The sequence below is a fragment of the Myxine glutinosa genome, chromosome 4 (assembly GCF_964187855.1).
Source record: "Myxine glutinosa chromosome 4, kmMyxGlut1.1, whole genome shotgun sequence".
Lineage (NCBI taxonomy): Eukaryota > Metazoa > Chordata > Myxini > Myxiniformes > Myxinidae > Myxine > Myxine glutinosa.
The window spans coordinates 124,510,703-124,532,907 of record NC_136264.1 but is presented as its reverse complement, the minus strand read 5'-3'; the positions used below and the strand labels follow the sequence as shown (position 1 = coordinate 124,532,907).

Below are 22,205 nucleotides of genomic sequence, written 5' to 3'. Positions count from 1 at the left end.
GCAGGGGAAGAAAAGATCAAGGTTTTGGATGGGGGAAGATAAGAGATGGTGGTGAACAGCTGTTTTAAAGACCTGGAGGGTGGAGCTGTATTGAAGAGAGTGAGGGAGTTTGTTCCAGAGGCGGGAGAAAAGAGGAATGAAGGAGTGAAGGTGAGCAGAGAGTCTTGATTTTGACAGTTTAACCATAAGAGGGTTGCAGGCAGATCTTGTGTGGTTTCAACAGCGTGAAGACGAGATAGGTGTGTGGCAGGAGCACCAGCCCAGAGGGGAGAGCAGTATTCCATTGAGCTGCGGATGAAAGCCTTGTATGTGGTGAGGAGCTCAGGTGTGCCAAGGAAGGACTTCGCACGACGGAGGATGCCCAGTCGGCGACTGGCTTTGCAGGCCAGATTTGAAATGTGGTTAACCCAGGAAAGATCATGGCAGATAGTGAGACCCAAAAGCTTGAGTGACAGAACTTCGTTGAGAGGATTATTCAGAAAGTGGATGGGAGGGTTGTCCAGTCGGTCTTTTCAGAGAGATATCGTAAGAGTGTGAGATTTGTCAGGATTGAAAGACATGTTCCACTTGTTTGCCCAGTCTGTGATTTTGTCCAGGTCTGCAGAGAGTGAGGAGGCTGCAGACTGCCGATCTGAGGGATGAGGAATGGAGCGACGGAGAGTAGAGTCATCAGCAAAGAGATAGAGGGGATTTTCAAGAGAGTCAGAGAGATCATTGATGAATACCAGAAAAAGCACAGGGCCCAGAACACTGCCTTGGGGAACTCCAGCCTGAACAGGAAGAGGAGATGAGAGAAACCCATTCAGGGCCACACGTTGACTACGACTAGAGAGGGAGTCCGCCAGCCATGCGGGGAGATTTCCATGGATACCAAAGTTGGAGAGTTTCGTGAGCAGAACGGGGTGCCAGACCATATCGAAGGCACGTGATATGTCAAGGGAGACAGCTCTAATTTCCTGTTTGGCATTGAGGACCTCCATCCATTGTTGAGAAAGCAGAAGCAGCATGTCCAGAGTAGAGTGACCAGGTCTGAAACCAAATTGATGATTAGAGATCAAGCCATTGGAGAAAGGAAAGATTTCATATCTGAAGCAATGATGGATTCCATGACTTTGCTGATAATTGGGAGAAGGCTGATTGGTCTGTAGTTGCTAGGATCTGTTTTTGCACCTTTTTTGTGCAAAGCGGTGATGTTGGCTGATTTCCAAGCAGATGGCAGATGACCTTGAGCAAAAAAGAGGGTGAAGATAACAGAGAGAGGGAGTGAAAGAGCGGAAGAACAGGATTTTAGGACCCGTGGGCTGATGCCGTCAGGTCCAGTTGCAGAATTAGAGTCGAGGGTTGACAGAAACTTTTCCACCTTGTCAGGAGGAAAGGACAGAGTCCAGGAGCAGCTGGGTACGACTGGGTACGGTGGGTACAGAGAGGAATGGGTTTAGGACACAAGATTTAGAGGCAAACACAGAGTTGAGGCATTCAGCTTTTTAACGTGCGGAGTCAGCCGTGTAGCCGTTTGAGGTGAGGGAGGGGATGGAGGGGGAACAAATAACAGAAACAGATTTGACCAGACGCAACCAGGATTTGGAAGAGGGAGACAGATAAGAGAGTTCGGTCTTGAGAACGGAGAGATATTGTTTCCTGGCTCTCCTGAGGGTGGACACACACTTGTTTCGGGCTTTGTGAAAGGAAATGAGATTTCCTTCCGTTGGATTTGCTTTCCAGGAGACGAAAGCAAGTTGTTTCTGGGCAACAGCCTCACCACAAGATTCCGTGTACCATGGATGGGAGGAAGGGTATGACAACTGAAGACGAGATGGGATAAACCTGTGCATGAGAGAGAGCAATTTACTTTGGAAGAATTCCCAGGATGAGTTGATGTCAGAGGCGGTAGAGATGGGAGACCAGTCCAGATGATTGATGGCTGCATCAATCTGTTGGCTGTATTTGTAATTGATGGCTGTATTTGATCTTCATTTCAACAATACTGATAGATAAAGGTGATATAATATAACAAATATCATGAAACATTTACATTTTGTCGTCCATTGTATAATTTAAATAAACATAAATGCAAATTTCGCAGGTGGAAAAAGTAAGTACACCCCGACATTTATCACTACTTCAAATACCTAAAATTACAATCAGGTGCACCAGCTCAGGTGCAAATGATTAGAACATCGTTAGAGAGAATCTTGGAGGAACCTGTCATATTTAAACCTCAGACATTTAGTTTGGTTTACTCTTTGTTGTTGAAGTGTGTGGCGTCACCATGCTGAGATCAAAAGAGCTCTCCGAGGCCTTCAGAAAGAAGGTTATAGATGCCTATGAGTCTGGGAAGGGATTTAAAAAGATCTCCAAACAATTTGAAATCAATCATTCGACTGTCCGGAAGATAATCTACAAGTGGAGAAGATTCCAAACAACTGCCATCTTGTTCAGGCCAGGCCGCCCCGGCAAGTTCAGCCCGAGAGTAGGCTGCAAGATGCTGAAAGAAGTCTCTAAGAACCCCAGAATGTCATCACGGGACCTACAGGTAGCTCTTGCCACTGTTGATGTCAAAGTGCACGAGTCTACCATTAGAAAGAGGCTGCACAAATTTGATCTACATGGGAGGTGTGCCAGGAGGAAACCTTTGCTGTCCAGAAAGAACATCAGGGCAAGACTAAAGTTTGCCAATGAACACCTCGGCAAAGACCAGCACTTCTGGAACAATGTGCTCTGGACAGATGAATCAAAGGTGGAGCTATTTGGCCACAGTACCAGAAGACATGTTTGGCGAAAACCAAAGACAGCATTTGACCACAAGAACCTGATACCAACTGTAAAGCATGGTGTTGGAAATATTATGGTTTGGGGCAGCTTTGCTGCATCAGGGCCTGGGCAGCTCACCATCATAGAATCAACTATGAATTCTTCATTGTACCAGAGGGTGCTTGAGGATAATGTGAGGCCATCTGTCGGAAAGTTGAGCTCAACCGAAGGTGGACCTTGCAACATAACAATGACCCTAAACATACCAGTAAATCCACCAAGGAATGGCTGAAAAGAAAGAAATGGAGGGTTCTGGAATGGCCAAGTCAAAGCCCGGATCTAAGTCCCATCGAGGTGTTGTGGGGGGATTTGAAACGAGCTGTGCATGCAAGAAACCCCTCAAACATCGCACAGCTGAAATAATTCTGCATGGAGGAGTGGGCAAAAATTTCTCCCAGTCGATGTCAGAGACTGGTAGACAGTCATAAGAAACGCCTACTTGAGGTTGTTTTTGCCAAAGGGGGCAATACCACCTATTAGAGCCATGGGTGTACTTACTTTTTCCACATTTGAAATTTGCATTTATATTTATTTAAATTATACAATAGACTAAAAAATAAAAAATAAAAAAAACACCTTTGGAGGCCATTTTTCCCCGCAAAGCAGGGGTTGGCCTTTTTCGGGAACCGTGGTTGTTGTTGTTTTTCGATCCCCTTTTTGAAGCAATGTTTTACGGCCGGATGCCCTTCCTGACGCCAACCCTTTTTGCCGCCTTTAACGACAAACAGGGAATTACCAGTGAGCTGGTACTCAATTAGCCGACCTCCGAAGGATGAACAGGCTGAGTCAACCCCCCTGGTGTTAATTCAGCGATCGAGCGGGATTCGAACGCAGGATTCTAGGATCCTAAGCCGGCACCCTAGCCGCTATGAACAGGCTGAGTCAACCCCCCTGGTGTTAATTCAGCGATCGAGCGGGATTCGAACGCAGGATTCTAGGATCCTAAGCCGGCACCCTAGCCGCTAGCCCAACACCAGGGCTAAATTATACAATGGACTACAAAATGTAAATGTTTCATGATATTTGTTATATTATATCACCTTTATCTATCAATATTGTTGAAATGAAGATCAAATAGCTGTATGTTAAAATATGTTGAAAAAGTCAAAACTTTACTTTTTCACGTGACTGTAGCTCGGCTTCACGCGGTTGAAACCAAATAATTCAGAATCTCCCGCGATGAAGCTGATTCAAAGGGCCTTTGTCTTTCTGTCTTCTCGGTCAAAGGTTGGTGGTCTTTCTGTCTTCTACCGACTCCTCTCCAGCCTTTCTCCCCCTGCTCTGTCTGTGCTCTGTCCCCCAAATTTTCCTGCAGGACACACAAGATCTGCCAGCTACCATCTTCTGGTGAAACTGCCAAAATCTAGGCTCTCTGCTCACCTTCACTCTTTCATTCCTCTTTTCTCCCGCCTCTGTAACAAACTCCCTCACTCTCTTCAATCCCTCTCCTCCCTCCAGGTCTTTAAAACAGCTGTTCACCACCATCTCTTATCTTTCTCTGTCCAAAACCTTGATCTTTTCTACCCCCATTAATTCACCCCAGATCCACCTCTTTCATTCCCCAACTTCTTTCCTGAAATTCCTCGTAGTGTTGTTTTGCTTTTTCCCGTGTGCCCCCCCCCCCCAGCCCTACCCCTTCCACAGATCTACCGACGTCCCTGTTCTCTTCTGTTGTTGTGCTTGTGTGCTTCCTCTTGTCTCCCGCACCCTTCATTGCATGTTTTCATGTTCAATGTGTTAGCTCTTACACGAGCCTCGATTCTGTATACCAAAAAAAACCTCTTCTTCTTCTTCTTCTTCAAATTAAATTAACACCCAAAACACAGTCCGTGAACTCAGACCCCTCAGACCTTTGACGACCCTTTAAGTCCCTCAAGACCCTTAAGACCACCAAGACCCCTGAAGACCCAAAACACCCTGAAGACCCAAAAGACTCCGAAGACCCAAACATCCTGAAGACCCAAAAGTCCCTGAAGACCCAAAAGGCCCTGAAGACCCAAAAGACCCCGAAGACCCAAAACACCCTGAAGACCCAAAAGACCCCGAAGACTCAAAATACTCCAAATACCCAAAACCCCCCAAAGACTCAAACGATTCTTAAAGACTCAGAGGAACCAAAAGACCCTTAAGACCCAAAAGCCCCTGAAGACCCAAAAGACGACCCCCTGAAGCCCCTGAAGCCCCTGAAGACCCAAAAGACGATCCCAAAAGACGGATCTGCTTAAAAGAAACTTTCCTCCTTCAAGATTTCTCTGACTCCTTAATATCTCTTCCTGGTTACTCCCTCCTCCAGTACGATAGACCTGATCCTCGTCCTGGTGGTGGGGTGGCTATCTTTATCAAAAACTCTCTTCCTCACTCTCCCTGCACTGCCCTCTCTCCACCCCACCCACAGGAGTACCTCTGGCTACGGCTTCCTCTCCGCTCCCACCTTTTGTTCATATGTGTTCTGTACCGTCCTCCAAACAGTGATGACTCCATTTACATTTCTCTGTCGGACAACATGGACCAACTTCTATCAACTCATCCAAACTCTCTCTTCCTCATATGTGGCGACTTCAACTGTCATCATGCCAGCTAGCTGGGTGTGGGTTCATCTCTCACCAGCCATGGCACCTCAGCAAAGGACTTCTGCGACTCATTGGGACTGACACAATCTGTCAATTTCCCGACCCGGATCTCAGTCAATGGAGTATCTTCTCTTCTGGACTTGGTTATGACTAACTTCCCTGCAAATGTCTGCTGCTCTCCTTCTGCTCCAATCGGTTCTTCTGATCATGTGCTTGTTAAAGTGGACAACTCACTGGCCATTCTCAGAGAGCCTCCTCAGCGCCGACGAGTCTGGCATTTCACTCAGGCCGACTGGCACGGTCTGCAAGCAGCCATCAATCAACTGGACTGGTCTCCCATCTCTAATGCCTCTGACATCAATTCTTCCTGGGAATTCTTCCAAAGCAAACTGCTCTCTCTCATGCACAGATTTATCCCATCTCGTCTTCAGTTGTCTTACCCTTCCTCCCGTCCATGGTACACTGAATCTTGTGGTGAGGCAGTTGCCCTGAAACAACTTGCCTTTGCGTCTTGGAAGACAAATCCAACTGAAGGCAATCTCAGTTCCTTCCACCAAGCTCGAAACAAGTGTGTTTCTACCCTCAGGAGTGTCAGGAAGCACTATCTCTCCACACTCAAGATTGAACTCTCAAACCTGTCTCCTTCCTCCAAATCCTGGTGGCGTCTGGTCAAATCCGTTTCTGGTGTTTGTTCCCCCTCCATCCCCTCCCTTACCGCAAATGGCTACACAGTTGACACCGTACGTGACAAAGCCGAATGCCTCAACTCTGTGTTTGCCTCAAAATCTTGTGTCCCAAACCTATCTCTCTCTGTTCCCACCTTTCCCAGTCGAACCCAACTGCTCCTGGACTCTGTGTCCTTCTCTCCTGACAAGGTGGAGAAGTTTTTATCAAACCTCGACTCTGATTCTGCAACTGGACCAGATGGCATCAGCCCTCGGGTCCTAAAATCCTGCTCTGCCGCTCTATCTCACACTCTCTCTGTTCTTTTCACCCTCTCTTTTGCTCAAGGTCATCTGCCAGCATCTTGGAAATCAGCAAACATTAACGCTTTACACAAAAACGTGCAAAAACAGATCCTTGCAACTACAGACCAATCAGCCTGCTCCCAATTATCAGCAAAGTCATGGAATCCATCATTGCTTCAGATATCAAATCCTTCCTCTTTTCCAATGGCTTGATCTCTGATCATCAATTTGGATTCAGACCAGGTCATTCTACTCTGGACATGTTGCTTCTGCTGTCTCAACAATGGATGGAGGTCCTCAATGCCAAACAGGAAATCAGAGCTGTCTCACTTGACATATCACGTGCCTTCGATACGGTCTGGCACCCAGCTCTGCTCACCAAACTCACCTCCTATGGTATTCAGGGAAATCTCCACTCATGGCTTGCGGATTTCCTCTCTGGTCGTAGGCAACGTGTGGCCCTGAATGGATTTCTCTCATCTTCCCTTCCTGTTCTGGCTGGAGTTCCCCAAGGTAGTGTTCTGGGCCCTGTGCTATTTCTGGTCTTCATCAATGACCTCTCCGACTCTCTGGAAAATCCTCTCTATCTCTTTGCTGATGACTCCACTATCTGCCGCTCCATTCCTCATCCCTCAGATCGGCAGTCTGCAGCCTCCTCACTCTCTGCAGACCTGGACAAAATCACAGACTGGTCAAACAAGTGGAACATGTCTTTCAATCCTGACAAATCTCACACTCTTACAATGTCTCTCCGAAAGGACCGACTGGACAACCCTCCCATCTACTTTCTCAACAATCCTCTCCAAGAAGTTCTGTCGCTCAAGCTTTTGGGTCTCACTATCTGCCATGATCTTTCTTGGGAAAACCACATTTCCAAGCTGGCCTCCAAAGCCAGTCGCCGTCTGGGCATCCTCCGTCATGCGAAGTCCTTAATTGGCACACCTGAGCTCCTCACCACATACAAGGCTTTCATCCGCAGCTCAATGGAATACTGTTCCCCCCTCTGGGCTGGTGCTCCTACCTCACACCTTGTTCGGCTTCACGCTGTTGAGGCCAAAGCTTTCAGAATCATTGGAATCTCCTGCGATGTAGTCAACTCCGAGGGCCTTTCACTCACTCACCGCAGGCAGGTTGGTGGTCTTTCTGTCTTCTACCGACTCCTCTCCGGCCTTGCTCCCCCAGCTCTCTCTGTGCTCTGTCCCCCCAATATTCCTTCAGGTCGCACAAGATCTGCCTGCAACCCTCTTATGGTTAAACTGCCAAAGTCTAGGCTCTCTGCTCACCTTCACTCTTTCATTCCCCTTTTCTCCCGCCTCTGGAACAAACTCCCCCACTCCCTTCAATCCCACTCCTCTCTCCAGGTCTTTAAAACAGCTGTTCACCACCATCTCTTATCTTCCCCCATCGAAAACCTTGATCTTTTCTACCCCCGGTAATTCACCCCAGAGTCCTTGCAGTGTTCATATGTTTTATTCCTCTCCCACCTCCCCCCAAGTCCTCCCGATGTCCCTGCTCTCAAATGTTGTGTTTGTGTCCTTCCCCCTCTCTCCCCATCTTGTCTGCCGCTCCCCTTGTTTTTTGTGTTTTGTGTGTCGGTTTGTCTTTTTGTGTGATTAATGTTAGCTCTTTCACGAGCCTCGATCTTGTATAAAAAAAAAGAAAAAGAAAAAAAAAAGACTTTGAAAACCCCAAAGACCCCGAAGACCCCAAAGACCCCAAAGACCCAAAACACCCCAAAGACCCAAAATACCCTGAAGACGCACAAGAGCCCAAAGACCCAAAAGACCCCGAAGACCCAAAAAGACGCAAGACCTAAAACACCCCGAAGACCCAAAAGACCCGGAAGGCCCAAAACAACCTGAAGACCCAAAACACCCTGAAGACCCCAAAGATCCTTAAAGACCCAGAACACCCAAAATACCCTTAAATACCCCAAAGAACCAAAATATCCCAAAGACCCAGAGGAACCAAAAGACCCTTAAGACCCAAAAGTCCCTGAAGACACCAAAGACCCCAAATACCCCAAAGACCCAAAACACCTCAAAGACCCAAAATACCCTTAAAGGCCCAGAGGATCCAAAAGACCCTGAAGACCCAAATGGCCCCGAAGACCCAAAAGACCCCGATGACCCAAAATACCCTGAAGACCCAGAAGACCCAAAACACCCCAAAGACACAAAACACCTTGAAGACCCAAAAGAGCCCAAAGACCCAAACAGACCCTGAAGACCTAAAACACCGTGAAGACCCAAAAGACCCAGAAGACCCAAAACACGCTGAAGACTCCAAAGATCCTTAAATACCCCAAAGAACCAAAATACTCCAAAGACCCACAGGAACCAAAAGACCCTTAAGACCCAAAAGACCCTTAAAGGCCCAGATAATCCAAAAGACCCAGAAGACCCAAAACACGCTGAAGACTCCAAAGATCCTTAAATACCCCAAAGAACCAAAATACTCCAAAGACCCACAGGAACCAAAAGACCCTTAAGACCCAAAAGACCCTTAAAGGCCCAGATAATCCAAAATACCCTGAAGACCCAAAAGACACCAAAATGGTCAAATATGGTTATCCCTCTGTAACGATGTGTGGTGGGGCATGCGGAGCCCGCCGAGTCACGCAAGTTAATATAAAAAATAAGCTTTTTCCAACATTCGTGACATAAACAAATATTTAATTGCGGATGTGAAGTAGTTCTGTACGGTTGGGTGAATACAATTACGAATTCAAAATCGTAATTGTATTCACTCAATTCCAAACGTCATTCCAATCATAAATTGATACTTTAACAAAATACTGTTTAAAATGACTGTTATATTGGGATATTATCAAAGCAGCTCATTTATGTCATCTGTCCACTTCAGGATTTGTGGCAGGTTCGTATCGAGTTAATTTCAACATCATAATTTTATTGAGGAATTTTTGAAACCTACTACCTACCTTACAACATCCGCTGGGACCCCAAAACGTTCCACAGGAGGTTTGGCGGGGCTATCCCCAAAACTGAGGGAGTAGTTTGGGGACAGACAGACAGACACTCCTGTTTTATAATATCGATATATAAACACCATTGTCTCTCTGTGGTGTCTGCCTTTGTTCCTCATGCACTACCACATCTTTTAAGTTACAAACTCCCAACTCGGGGTACAAATATAACTTTGTGTGCGGGGTAACATAGGCTGTGTGGCCTCGGCACCTCACGTAGGGGTGTTGGGGATCAGAGGGTTGGGGAGAAAGGGGGCATAAATTATCTATGTAAATGTGTACTGTGTAGCACCACTTAGTGGTGGTGGCGGACTGGCAGAGGGTAATACAATTTTCTTTTTTTTACCTGGGCAACACTGAGGTTAAAGCATTATTTGAACGGGTAAATTTGTCGTCCTCCTTCCCTCCCCCCCCCCCCCCCCGAAATGGAGGGGCCTATCAAAGCTCCCCTAAAATATGATATGTACATGCAGTAAATATCTCCCCTGCCCCTCCTTTCCCCCTTACATCCTCACCTTGCCCTGCCACTCCCTTGCCCCTCCCCCTTCTAGCATCAAGAGACGTGATGACTAATTGGTCCATCAGCAAAGCGACGAATAGGCTCTTCTAGTGTAATATGCACATTATGTAAAAAAAAGTCTCTTTTGTCTTTTCACAGTGCAACACACTGGGTGGAAAGTGTCCTATTAACATTGAGGATGAGGTGAGTCTGTCACCAACATTTTCTACAATTCCATACTATGTGTCTATTTGTTATTCTTTGTGGGTTATTTCCATTTCATATAGAAAAGTATGCATTGACATCATTGTTTTTGTCATTGTGGTGTTGTGTCTTCACCAAATGCTACTGACATTTCATTTCTTGAATGTAGTAAAGGTTAATTTTCTTGATTCCCCGTATCGAAATTCACTTTCACATCTGAGGGACACATGTTTGTCATCTTTTTGTACCGATGTCATAGTATCTTGTTGCTCAGTGTGGTTGTTACGGGCTTATCTCCTTACTTAGAAAATAATCATTCAAAGTATGTTCAGACATTGGTATAGTCGCAATGATACTTTATGAGCGTGTAATGTTTTTTTTACCTTTAGGCAGGTTTATAAGGCTATTAGACGTCTAGATTCTAGAATATACCAAGAGGTGTATTTGATATAGTTATAAAATCACGATATTGCATTCATGGGGTACCCCACTTCAACAGCAAATTGTGGAAAAACGTCCAGGTAGATTTTTGTCAGAAATGGATTTTTGAATTCTACAGATATTTATACCCGAGAAACAACCCTCAGACCTTTTGGTAAATAAAAGTCAAATAAAACACTCCGAACTCTGGGACTATGATGGTTAAAACGCTGAGCTTACTCATTTCCCCATAAGGATTGTTACTTTTGGTAATTTATGGAAAAATCTTTTTTCCATAATAATGTTTTCCATAATTTTCCATAATTTTCCAAAAAATCTTCATGAAAAAAGTATTTCCTTTCATCCAATTTTTTTTTCACATTTATTTTAAATTATCCATATTGCATACGTTTTTGACCTTGGTGTCCTACTGTGTGCCAACAGACATTGAGCTGTTACCTCATCGACTGGCATGGATTAATCTTCGTGTCCAAGAATTACGATCAGGTTTTGTACTATGGTTCATTCCTGCAATTATTTTTGTCTTCTCAAAGCCAGTCATCTTTTTTATTTGTAATTTTTCTTTCTCTGAATTTCTGGAAATGTGCGATCGGATGTTGAACGAAGCATCTTGATTCGTGTTTCTACTGAGCAGAATGACCAATTTTAGATGAGGCATCAATGGTATCTCGCATCAATGTGTGTGCGCTGCAGACTGGTCTGTTCCTTGGAGAAATCGATGGGATCGTTATGAAGAAGCTTGTTACCTTGGGAGTCTTCCAAAGGTAAGCACGATTCAAGGAAAACAATAACCACCACATTTTCAAGAAGCATGACGGAGGTGCTGGATACTTGCAAATTGCAATAACAATCTCATCATATGACTCAATGTGGCGTGACCCCAGGTCGGGCTTTTTCCCTCCAGCATTGCAATTTCAGGAATTTTCAGGAAGGAGACTTTTTCTGATTGTTGCACTTATTGTTCAATGGAGGCACTGCCTTTAGGGATTAGATAGATGCACAAACGTATACTGTAAGTTCCGTGATGCGTTCAATGGAATTATCCTGCTTCCTCGAGATTGTGCCCAAATATGTTTTCACCCAGCTCAAGTGGATGACACATCCTCAAATGGACAAAGAGCTTTTATATTTACATTTTATATTTCCTTATATCAGTGTTCTGATTTAAGCCGTAGATTGTAAGATAAAAAAAAGATGCCATCATTATTTTGTTTGTAGCTATAATTGTATCATTCTTATCTGTGTCCAGGGTAACAATGTACGACTACCAGGCAATGTGTCAGGCGGAGGAATCTGACAACAGCAGCAGCAACATCATCTTGTCGGTAAATCTTCACCATGTGCTTTACTCCTTGAACTAATGTCGGAGGAGACTAGTTCAAATGCATGATCTTTGACCTGATGTGCCCAAACCTGGCCCTTTACCCAGCCTTACCATGCTGCAGTGACCCTCGTTCGATGGATCCTGGCAGAGCTGGCAATGTGAGTACTTCAGCAAATGTGGGAATAACACAACAACAACTCTATACACGACATTATCATAAAACCTCATTGTTGCAATCATAAACCAAAAACAGAAGGCCAGCAAGACCAGCAACAAGTTGATCATTTTCAAAAAACCAATATTGCACAACATAAGCCACTGACACAACAGCAAATACATAAATCTGATTCAATGATATTCGACATACCCTAGGGGTGGCACTGCGGAGGTCGCCGAGTCAACAGTTGGATCAATCAATAAATATGGGAAGTTATTTGTTTACATCAAACACGGCTGAAGATAGAAGTTAACTGAGATCAATGGTGAGGGAAACACCAAAACGAGCAAAGGCTACAAACTGAAAAGTCTTCCTGTCCCTATTTTCACAACAGCTGCCTGGTTTGCCCAATTGCATTCCTAATGGTTTCCTTACTCTCTTGCTCTGCTGGATGAGGAACATGGACAGCAAGAGATGTTCAATATTATTAACCTTCGCAATTGTTACGATACAATTGTTTACTATATTATTATTATTAACGTTATTGTTATTATTGCAAAGACGATGTTATTGTATTAATAAACCGAGGCTAATTCCTTAATTCTACAATAATTAGTACACCGCTTCCCATCGAGTCATCAATGAACCGTACACCACTTCTATCCAGTAACTTTGCAGTCACGACAAAGGGATTGCAGTGTTATGATTATATTTACTATATTATTATTATTAACGTTATTATTACTATTAGAAAAACAGTACTACTGCATTAAGAAACCTGGGCTAATTTCTCCGAAGCGGCCTGAAGGTGAGCCATGAAGGCATGAAGCCTAAGGTCTATAAGTACTGTGTCGTTGGAAAACCTGAAACACCGATGCTTTGATATTTGATGGTCATTTTAACAATCGGTTTGTTTGTGTTTCACACTGAATGGAAAACGTATAGGTAGAGCATGGCGGTTGTGATATATGACAGGTTCGACGATATGTTCAGCCTGAACAACATAGAGATCAAAAAGGCGGTGTGTGGAGTCAGCCGTTGTATGCCGTAATGAGATCACAGATGTAATGACATCACCCCTATCATGTGACCAGATCCTCAGCTCTGATTGGTGTATGTTTGTGAGGGACATACATACATACATACATACATTCATACATACATACATATGGACAAATGGACAAACAAGCACTGTTCTGGATGGCTTTGCCCGACGGGCTACATCGTAAAAAGCGCCTTTGTACACTGCCCTTGAGGCTCGATTTGCCAGGTGTTTCAAAAAGATTGATAGAACTTTGACTTCCTTCCATTTCTTTGTTTTTTTACCTATACCGCTTTCCTTTTCAGTTTTTCGCGGTGTTATCATGGTATTTTTTCCCTGGAATTTCTAGCTCCGTAGCTCAACTATGCCATTGACAGTGGAGCAGAAGACAAAAGTGGTGGCTCTATGGTATGAGACTAAATCAACAACCACAACAACATTTTTTGGGGTGCAGAACCACCTGAGGAGATCACTGAGAGGTACCTGAAAGGGCCTAAGGTCACATGCTTCTGTGCCTTCAAAGCCAGATGCGGATGCTAGGCCCTTACTGGTTTGAGATGGACAACAGCAGGACGGTGACGATCAACGGTGTGCTCTACAGGGCCGTGCTCCAGAAGTTCCATAATGATCGAGCACAAATGGTTACCCAAAACCAGCTCAGCATGACCTGGTGTATGCAGGATGGTGCACCCCCACACACAGCTGGTGACACCATCACTTTCCTGCAGCAGCTCTTCAGAAACCGCCTTGTTGCCCTGGGTACCACTCATGACTGGGCACACTATAGCCCAGACTTGAATCCTCTGGACTACTGGTTCTGGGGGGCTCCCAAAAGCTCTGTCTACGTCAACCGCCCTGCCACACTGGATGATCTGAAGCAGGAGGTGTCAGACTACCTCCAGGCAGTGCCACATGAGACCTACACGAAAGTTGGACAGAACTTTTGAGTCAGGATCAAAGCCTGTCTGAACCACGGAGGGGCACACATCGACAGCGTCAATTACAAGGATTTTGTGTAAATGCCAATTTCAGACCTTGGCCTCTCCCTAACTCTAGCAGTGACTTACTGCAACAGCAATCAGTGATATAATATACCATGTCATAAGCTTTCAACAAATGTTTGGTTCACGTTCCAGAGGTTTCTGTTTCTTTGTAGATAAACGTTTAAATTTGTATCACTCGTTTTGAAACACCCTGTATATATATATATATATATATATATATATATATATATATATATATATATATATATATATATATATATATATATATATATAATATATATATATATATATATATATAATATATATATATATATATATATATATATATATATATATATATATATTGTCCTGCTGCAAGACCCATGACCTTTGACAGAGACCCAGATTTCTGACACTGGGTTGTATTGAACATTGCGCTCCAAAATACCTTGGTAATCTCCTGATTTCATGATACCATGCACACAGTCAAAGCACCCAGTGTCAGAGGCAGCACAGCAACCCCAAAACATCACTGAACTTCCTCCATGTTTGACTGTAGGGAAGGTGTTCTTTTCTTTTGAAGGCTTCGTTTTGTTTTCTATAAACATAGAGATGATGTGCTTTAGAAAAAAGCTCTAATCTGGTCTCATCTTTTCACAGGACATTCTCCCAGAAGGATTTTGGATTTTGGTATGTTTTGGAAAACTCCAGTCGGGCTCTCTCAGCTCTCTCACTCTCTCTGTCAGCAGTGGGGTCCTCCTGGGTGTCCTACCATAGAACCCCCTTTCATTGAGTTAGCGACGGATGGTGCAAGTTGAAACTGTCGTACCTTGTGTCTGAAGGTCAGCTTGAATCTGTTTGGCAGTTGATCGAGGTGCTTTCTCCACCATTCAAACAATCCATTTCTGCAATCTTCAATCAAGTTTTCTCTTGCGGCCACGTCCAGGGAGGTTGGCTACAGTGCCATGGGCCTTAAACTTCCTGATAACATTGCGTACAGTGGACACAGGAACATCAAGGTCTCTGGAGATGGACTTGGCTACAATCTTGTGTCTGACCTCCTCAGACAATTCTCTGGTTTTATTTCTTTTCTCCATGCTCATTGCGGTACACACAGTGACACAAAACAGCAGAATGACTCCTTTTCTCTATTCCAACTGGTTGAATACAACAACAACAACCACCTTTAGAGGCCATTTTTCCCCACAGAGTGGGGGGTTGGCCTTTTTCGGGCACCGTAGTCCCCTTTTTGAAGCAATGTTTTACGGCTGGATGCCCTTCCTGCTGCCAACCCTGTTAGTCGCCTTTTGCAACACACAGGGAATTATCAGTGAGAACTGGTACTCAATTTCCCGACCTCGGAAGGATGACAGGCTGAGTCAACCACCCTGGCGTTAATTCAGCGATCGACCGGGATTCGAACCCAGGATCCTAGGATCCCAAGCCGGCACCCTAACCGCTAAACCAACACCAGGCTCGACTACTTCCATACATGTAACAGTATTTAAGGTACGTACTTTACTCTAAAAATAAATGCACATACACAGAAATATATTTTAAACCAAAAAATGTTTCTTTTTCTATGAATGGGCATTTAAAAATATAAATAAGCAAAAAATATATATTTTAAACCAACAACTGGGTTATATGTCTACTTTTGTGATTGGGTTGTGTTGTGTGGTCGGATTGCTAGGGGATGCTGTGTTGCAGAGTTTTAGATATGTTATAGTTGAAGCTCTTGTAGAATTGCTTTGGAAGCCACAAGATGTAGCTCCTCATCATGGACGATGTACGCCTTTTGTTGCGTCGTTCTCGAGTGGCACATATGGGTTGAATGAGTGATTTTTATATCACAGTCACCTGCAACGCACCATAGGTGAGTTCAATTCCAAAGCAAAGGAGAATCACCTGCTTGAAATCTAATTATTTCTAACAACTTCTAAAAGGTGCCAATAATATTGTCCGGGCCATTTTAGGATTTCTGTGTGGAATAAGCTAAGATTTCGTAATTTTTTCAGCTTTTTTTGCTTTGTTCCACTGCAAACCAAAGAAGTACATATGGGGATACCAAAAGATTTTTACATTTCAACAATTTTCTGGAATAAATGGTGCATTGTTTGAAAAAAGTGGAAGGGTGCCAATATTTTTGGCCACAACTGTATATATACTGCAGCTTGAATTAGTGAAACGAAATTCTTACTAATCATATATCCTTGTATTTTCAGATAAAAAATAAAACTCTGGCAATGTCTTGGACTTTCCTGTAGAGATGTCAATCCATCAGCGTCCTCCATAATGTCTCGATCTCCATCTCCATTGAGTCCACTGCCATTATATTTGTAGGGAAGCAAATCGATATTATTTTGTCTTCAATTTTGTATTCCAATTTCAAGCAAAGAACATGATTCCATTAAAGGGAAAGCCACTGCATGTATGGTTTACCAAAAACACCCAAAGATGTTGCGTCACGTCTGATCTCTTCAATGAGGGGCTCCATACAACATGAATTGGCTACGTGGTTGAAAGAATTACAGCAGCCAATTATTGATATCATTTTGCAATTACACTGTCAAAGATTCATTCGACTTTTGGAAATTAACAATGCATGAATTAGAGGTAGACAGCAACTCCATGACTCTGTGTTAGTTTGACATCTCAGGCTTGTTCATAAATGCTCCATCTGCTGAACAATTGAGAATGCACAGAAAACCCTCATTCTGACTCATAGTTTGGGTTGTGAACATGGACGCAGTTACATGACACTATTTTCATGGGCGCCGACCTTGCTTTCGGCTAAATTCATCCAAAAATGGCAGAGGTGCTGCGCTTGCTTTGAATCGTTAATTCGAAGCTACAGGAGGGAATTTTCGAAAAGAAGAAAGCAGGAAGAGTTTTGCAAAAAAATTGGAAGGAGCTGAAGGGCAACACTATCTCATTGACTGAGCTGTTGGATGCCACCGATAAAATAGAAACTTGCAGAATGGAAGCTAATCCAAATTTTAAATGCATCACAGTGGGGACAGATGGCGTCAAAAAACTGCCAAAAAAGAGTCACACATTCTATATACAGACGCAAAGTAAATCGATGCAGACTTTTGTACCATAAGTTCTGCTTTTGAAGCCATCACCCGAAATTGAATTTGACGCAAACGCGTTGATGGATATGCCTATGAGCACGCGAGATGTCAACCCACTGTTATGCTTGATCCAACTTATAGGTCCCATGAACAAATAAAGGTCACATGAGAGAAAGAGATAAATAGAAGGGAGAGAGAATATCACATGCTTCAAACTCGAATTATGGTCTGCACAATGATTCTCTAAGGGCACATGACCATTTGACCCATTGCACCCAAAATAGAATCCACTCATATTCATCTTTGTATCACAGTCCATACATGTGCCAAGTTTAGTTGTAATTCTTCAGTGATTCACAAGATATTGCAGTAACAAAATTATTTTAAATAAAAGGGCACACGCCCTTTGACCTTCAATCTATGGAACCCAAAATGTAATCAGTTCATCTTTGTATTATTGCATATAAATTTACCAAGTTTGGTCAAAATCCCTTCAGTAGTTCAAAAGTTATCGCAGTAATGGAAATCTGATACGCATTGCACGGATGGCACAGGCAGACACACAAGGAACATTTCCGCAGGAGGAAACCATTCCCCCCATTATACCTGGCTGCACCGATGCAGTATCCATCACCGATACGTACACAAGGTACCTACAAGTCCTGCTAATATACACCTCTATCTCAAATTCTTCCAGGAACCCATATAATTCCCATATAATTGATCCCTACTTCATTATAGTGCCACACTATTGTGGTTCTAAGGAGCAACGTTTGGTCTTATATCCACAATCCACATCTCCAGGAATGTTCTAGAGTGCTCAGGACACCTTGTGATCCTAGCATACATCAGGTTTGGATCACATGTTCTGCACATTCTCAATCACCTCCTTACTTGTCGCAGCAGAGCCTCCGCCGAGAGGCAATAATTACACTGAGGCAACAAAGTTATCAGCAAACAGTAAATAATTATCCAAAAAAAAAAACATCCTCATGTACCTGGCATTCCTGTTGTGTGGCAGGTTCCTGCTGGAGTTCAATGTGCGTGTGTCATGGAGCTACGAGCACATCGTCTCAGGTAATGCTTGCAGATAAGTCGAATCCACTACCATAACACCTCTCCACAAAGTACGTGGAACGCCATATTTTATTCCATATTTTCATTGTCGGATTTCAAACTACAACTCATACCTTCAGTTGTACGTTTCCAACCTCACCATGGAGTAGTCTTACCATCGCCCCCACCCTGTTCCTTCACTCAGCAAGGTCCTACACCCCACGTGAGTAGACCTCCCTCAGACACATTTTTACCTTTGATCATTCATTCATTCATCGTGATCATTTCCTCATTTTATTACATGGCGATGGGTGTTATGGGGTGGAAATCATCTTCATCTAAAATTGAACACAACGTGTATTGACCAAACTTTTTACTGGTGGTAAAAAATGTTTTAATGTATTGGAAGATAAAGGAATTTCTTATTAACAAGCAGTTGACTTCAACCTTTTCCTTTCCAGTACGTCTCGTACATCCCTTTACCACCAACTCAAATCTTCTCGAAACCTTCCTTCCCTTTTTCCCCACACTCACTCAGAGATGATCCCCTGTACAGTGTGTTATCACAAACCTAATCGATTGCTTCACAGAATGTGGGAAAGGATAAACAGACACATTCAATTAAATAACATAAATTATTAATAATTCAATAATTAATAATTTCAATAAATTAATAATAATAATTAATAAAATAAAATAATAAATAAATTAATAAATAATTAATAATAATAATGTTAATATTAATAAATAAATAATAGTAATAATTAATAATTAATAATAATAATTAATGATAGTAATAATAATAATAATAATAATAATAAATTAGTTAATATTAATAATAGTTAATAATTAATTAAGTAATTAATTAATTAATAATTAATTAATTAATGATTATTAATTATTAAATTCAAGGTAGACGTGTTCATAAATAAGGTTCAATTTGTTGGTGGAAATTTGAGGACAAAAAAATGCAACCTTTTTTTTTTTAAGTCAAGCTCTTAACGTCTACCTGAGCTGGCAGGATAGCTTAGAGGTATGCACACTCACCTTTGAGTTGTCCCACCTGGGTTATCCTGGTGTTTTGTACGGAGGGCGAGGCATCGATGTGTGTCCCCTCTATTGGAATGAAGTTAAGCCAGAGGACTCATCAGCCAGTAGTTTGTCATGGACGTTTAAAATCCCACTGTCTTTGAAGTGGAGTGGACGAGTTACTGGCAGCACCTGGCACAACTTACAGATTCCTGCCTAAAACTGCGGGTAGGAATTGGTCGGGTCTTCTGTGATATGTTTCGACACCGCTTGCTATCTCAACATTGTACTTGTTATTTGGGCAGCAACTTCTGCACAATAGAAAAATTCATGTTTCGAGGTTGTTTGCATGTCAGGTGCGAATGATGAATATGATGAAGTCGGTCCACATACCTGCTATTTCATGATCTGTACCTGCAGGAACTACAGCATTTACAACCGGATGTACGACGTCGGTATTATATTATTTGAAAGCATGTCATGTTCATATCGACGACTGATAGCCTCAACTCAGACTGACAAAAGTAGAGTTGGGCATCAGACATAAATCTGTGATCAGCATTCAGCATTCACTGTGACAAAGTAATCGAATGTAGGATGCAGCCCTAATGTTTTGCGAACAACATCCTTTTTAGAGCAACTGTGCACATTTGAAAACTAGATGGTATTCATAGAATACTTACCCTGCGCAGTCAACTTGGTGTGAGCGAACTCTTCTATTTTTGAACGTTTCTTTTTTTTTGATCCAATATGGCTGCCAGACCACGTGAGCGATGACATCATAAATGTATATTCTCTAAATAATTGTTGCACAGATCATGCTCAATAAATTTCAAACTGATCAGACTAAGCGTTGTCCCTGTCGAATTATGACGTCGTAATTATGGCACCAATGACGTCATCGTTAACAACACCTATTCCCCATATGGAGTTATTTACAATGAGCCACGTTTCAATTTTTAAAATGCTGACACGGCACACTCTTTACTTTACTGAAATGCAGACACAAATGTTATATTTTCTTCAAAAATCGGCGGAATTTCGGCAAATCTGTTTTGGTCGTGTGTTAATATACCTCAGACCGTACATCCAATCATCTTGAAACTTTGCACACTTGTTACACTTCATTACCTCTACTATAATATAAAGTTTCATGTCGATCAATGAAGCGGTTCAAGAGTTTTAAAATTACAATATTTTCGTTCAATTATGTATATCCGCCAAACCACGTCACCGATCGCAAATTCCAAAAGGTCATTTTAGTAGACTGATATGCTGAACACATCAGTGAAGTTTCCCCTCGATAGGATCAAAAATGAGGGAGGAGCTAGGTTTTTTAAGTTTATGCTTAAAAACGTCATAACTCCAAAACCATGTGACACTTGACGTCATGCTTGCTGACTTTTTTGTTCGTCATGGGTATGGGATTCTGCCTGCAAATTTTGGCCTCGATCTGTTCAGTCATTTTGGAGAAAATTGGATTTTAGTGGTTTTTCAGGCTTTTTCAGGATTTTAGTGGTTTCAATTATTAATTATTACGTCATTTTGGAGAAAATTGGATTTTAGTGGTTTTTCAGGCTTTTCACTCAAACCAATATGGCGGCCGAACCGCGTGACCGACGACGTCATTATAATTTTATTTCTCCATCAATTTATACTGAGATGTTCAAAAATTTCATCCTGATCAGATAAAGTTTTTTACTTATCGAATTATGACGTCATAACGGCGGCACCGATGACGTCGTCATTCACATATGTTATTCCACATGGAGAGTTCTTTGCAATGAGACCTGTCTCAATTATTTCTGTGCAGCAGTTTTTGAGATATAGATGTTGTACATTTTTTTGCTTTTTCCAAGATGGCGCCCGTACCACCTGACCTTTGACGTCATAATATACACTACAATATTCTACAGGAGGAGGCCCTCCTATGGTGAAAATTTCATGTCAATCGGACCAACGGTTGCCGAGAAAATGAATTTTTAAAATGCTGACACGGCACACACTTTACTTTACCGAAATGCAGACACGCACGTACGTACGTACGTACGTACCCGAATCCTTAACCCTGCCTTTCGCTTTGCAAGCGCAGGGTAACTAGATGGTATTCATAGAATACTTACCCAGCGTAGTCAATTAGGTGCGAGCCAACTCTTCTGGTTTTTAATAGTAAGGGCATTTTATGAGATATTTCACAAATCTGTTAACTAAATTGTTACCAAAAAATTTCTTCACCAATATGTTTGTAAAGGTGTGTAATAACATGTGTTAAAATGTTGAAGTTCAACTCCCGTGGGAAACCCAGAAAAAAAGCTGTTGAATTCGGGTACCGAAAAATTATTTTCGAGAATTTTTATTTTTTTTAATCGGCCCTTAAGTAACTTATGAGGGGTCAAATAAGGGTTTTTCATGATTCTGAGTTGATTGTTAACATTTATATTTTCACTTTTACATTTACACACAAAGTAGCTTTTATTTCACATACATATATAATACTCAAGAGTTATTTCTCATTCACAATGTCAGAAGTTTCAACAGTCATTGTCTATGTCTTCTTCAGACTCAACAACATCATGACTGCAGTTTCTGCATGTAATGCCATTACAGACTCCACAGGCCGAGATGCACGTGACCCCATTCTTCTTGCAGCTGCATCGCCGGTTGCTGCAATCTCCATGACAATTACAGCTCGTGAACTGCAATAGCTCCTCAGGAGCCGTGGGGTCCAGTGTTGGAACTGGCTCATACCCATGCACACCTATTGTCCATCCATAGTCACTGGGGTTCAGAGGGTTGGTTTTCACATCTAGTCGTCCAGAATCTTCCATGATGTTACCCATTGATCCAAGATAAGACTTCAGCAGGTGAAAACCACCCAACCTTGGAATGACGGGCAGATTTGCCTGCTTTATTATATTCACAGCCTCCAGCCAAATCGGAAGATCAAAGGTCACTATAGCGACCCCAACGCGCCGTATGCACTCTTTCAGAGTGGTGAAGATGGTGTTGAGGTCATTAGGGTCTCCTTCAATAACTGGGAGGAACTCGATCTGTGTGC

The 22,205-nt window shown here is 42.7% G+C and overlaps 1 protein-coding gene across 1 annotated transcript in view; it reads left to right on the top strand.

Moving 5' to 3' along the window:
* The window catches only part of CACNA2D3 (calcium voltage-gated channel auxiliary subunit alpha2delta 3), a 253,184-nt gene that overhangs the window by 216,865 nt on the left and 14,114 nt on the right, over positions 1-22,205 (top strand). Inside the window, exons 27-32 of the mRNA XM_078775301.1 lie at positions 9,994-10,038; positions 10,903-10,965; positions 11,173-11,243; positions 11,729-11,804; positions 11,909-11,961; positions 18,084-18,139. Of these exons, the coding sequence (XP_078631427.1) occupies positions 9,994-10,038; positions 10,903-10,965; positions 11,173-11,243; positions 11,729-11,804; positions 11,909-11,961; positions 18,084-18,139 (364 nt within the window). The remainder of the gene's footprint in view (positions 1-9,993; positions 10,039-10,902; positions 10,966-11,172; positions 11,244-11,728; positions 11,805-11,908; positions 11,962-18,083; positions 18,140-22,205) is intronic.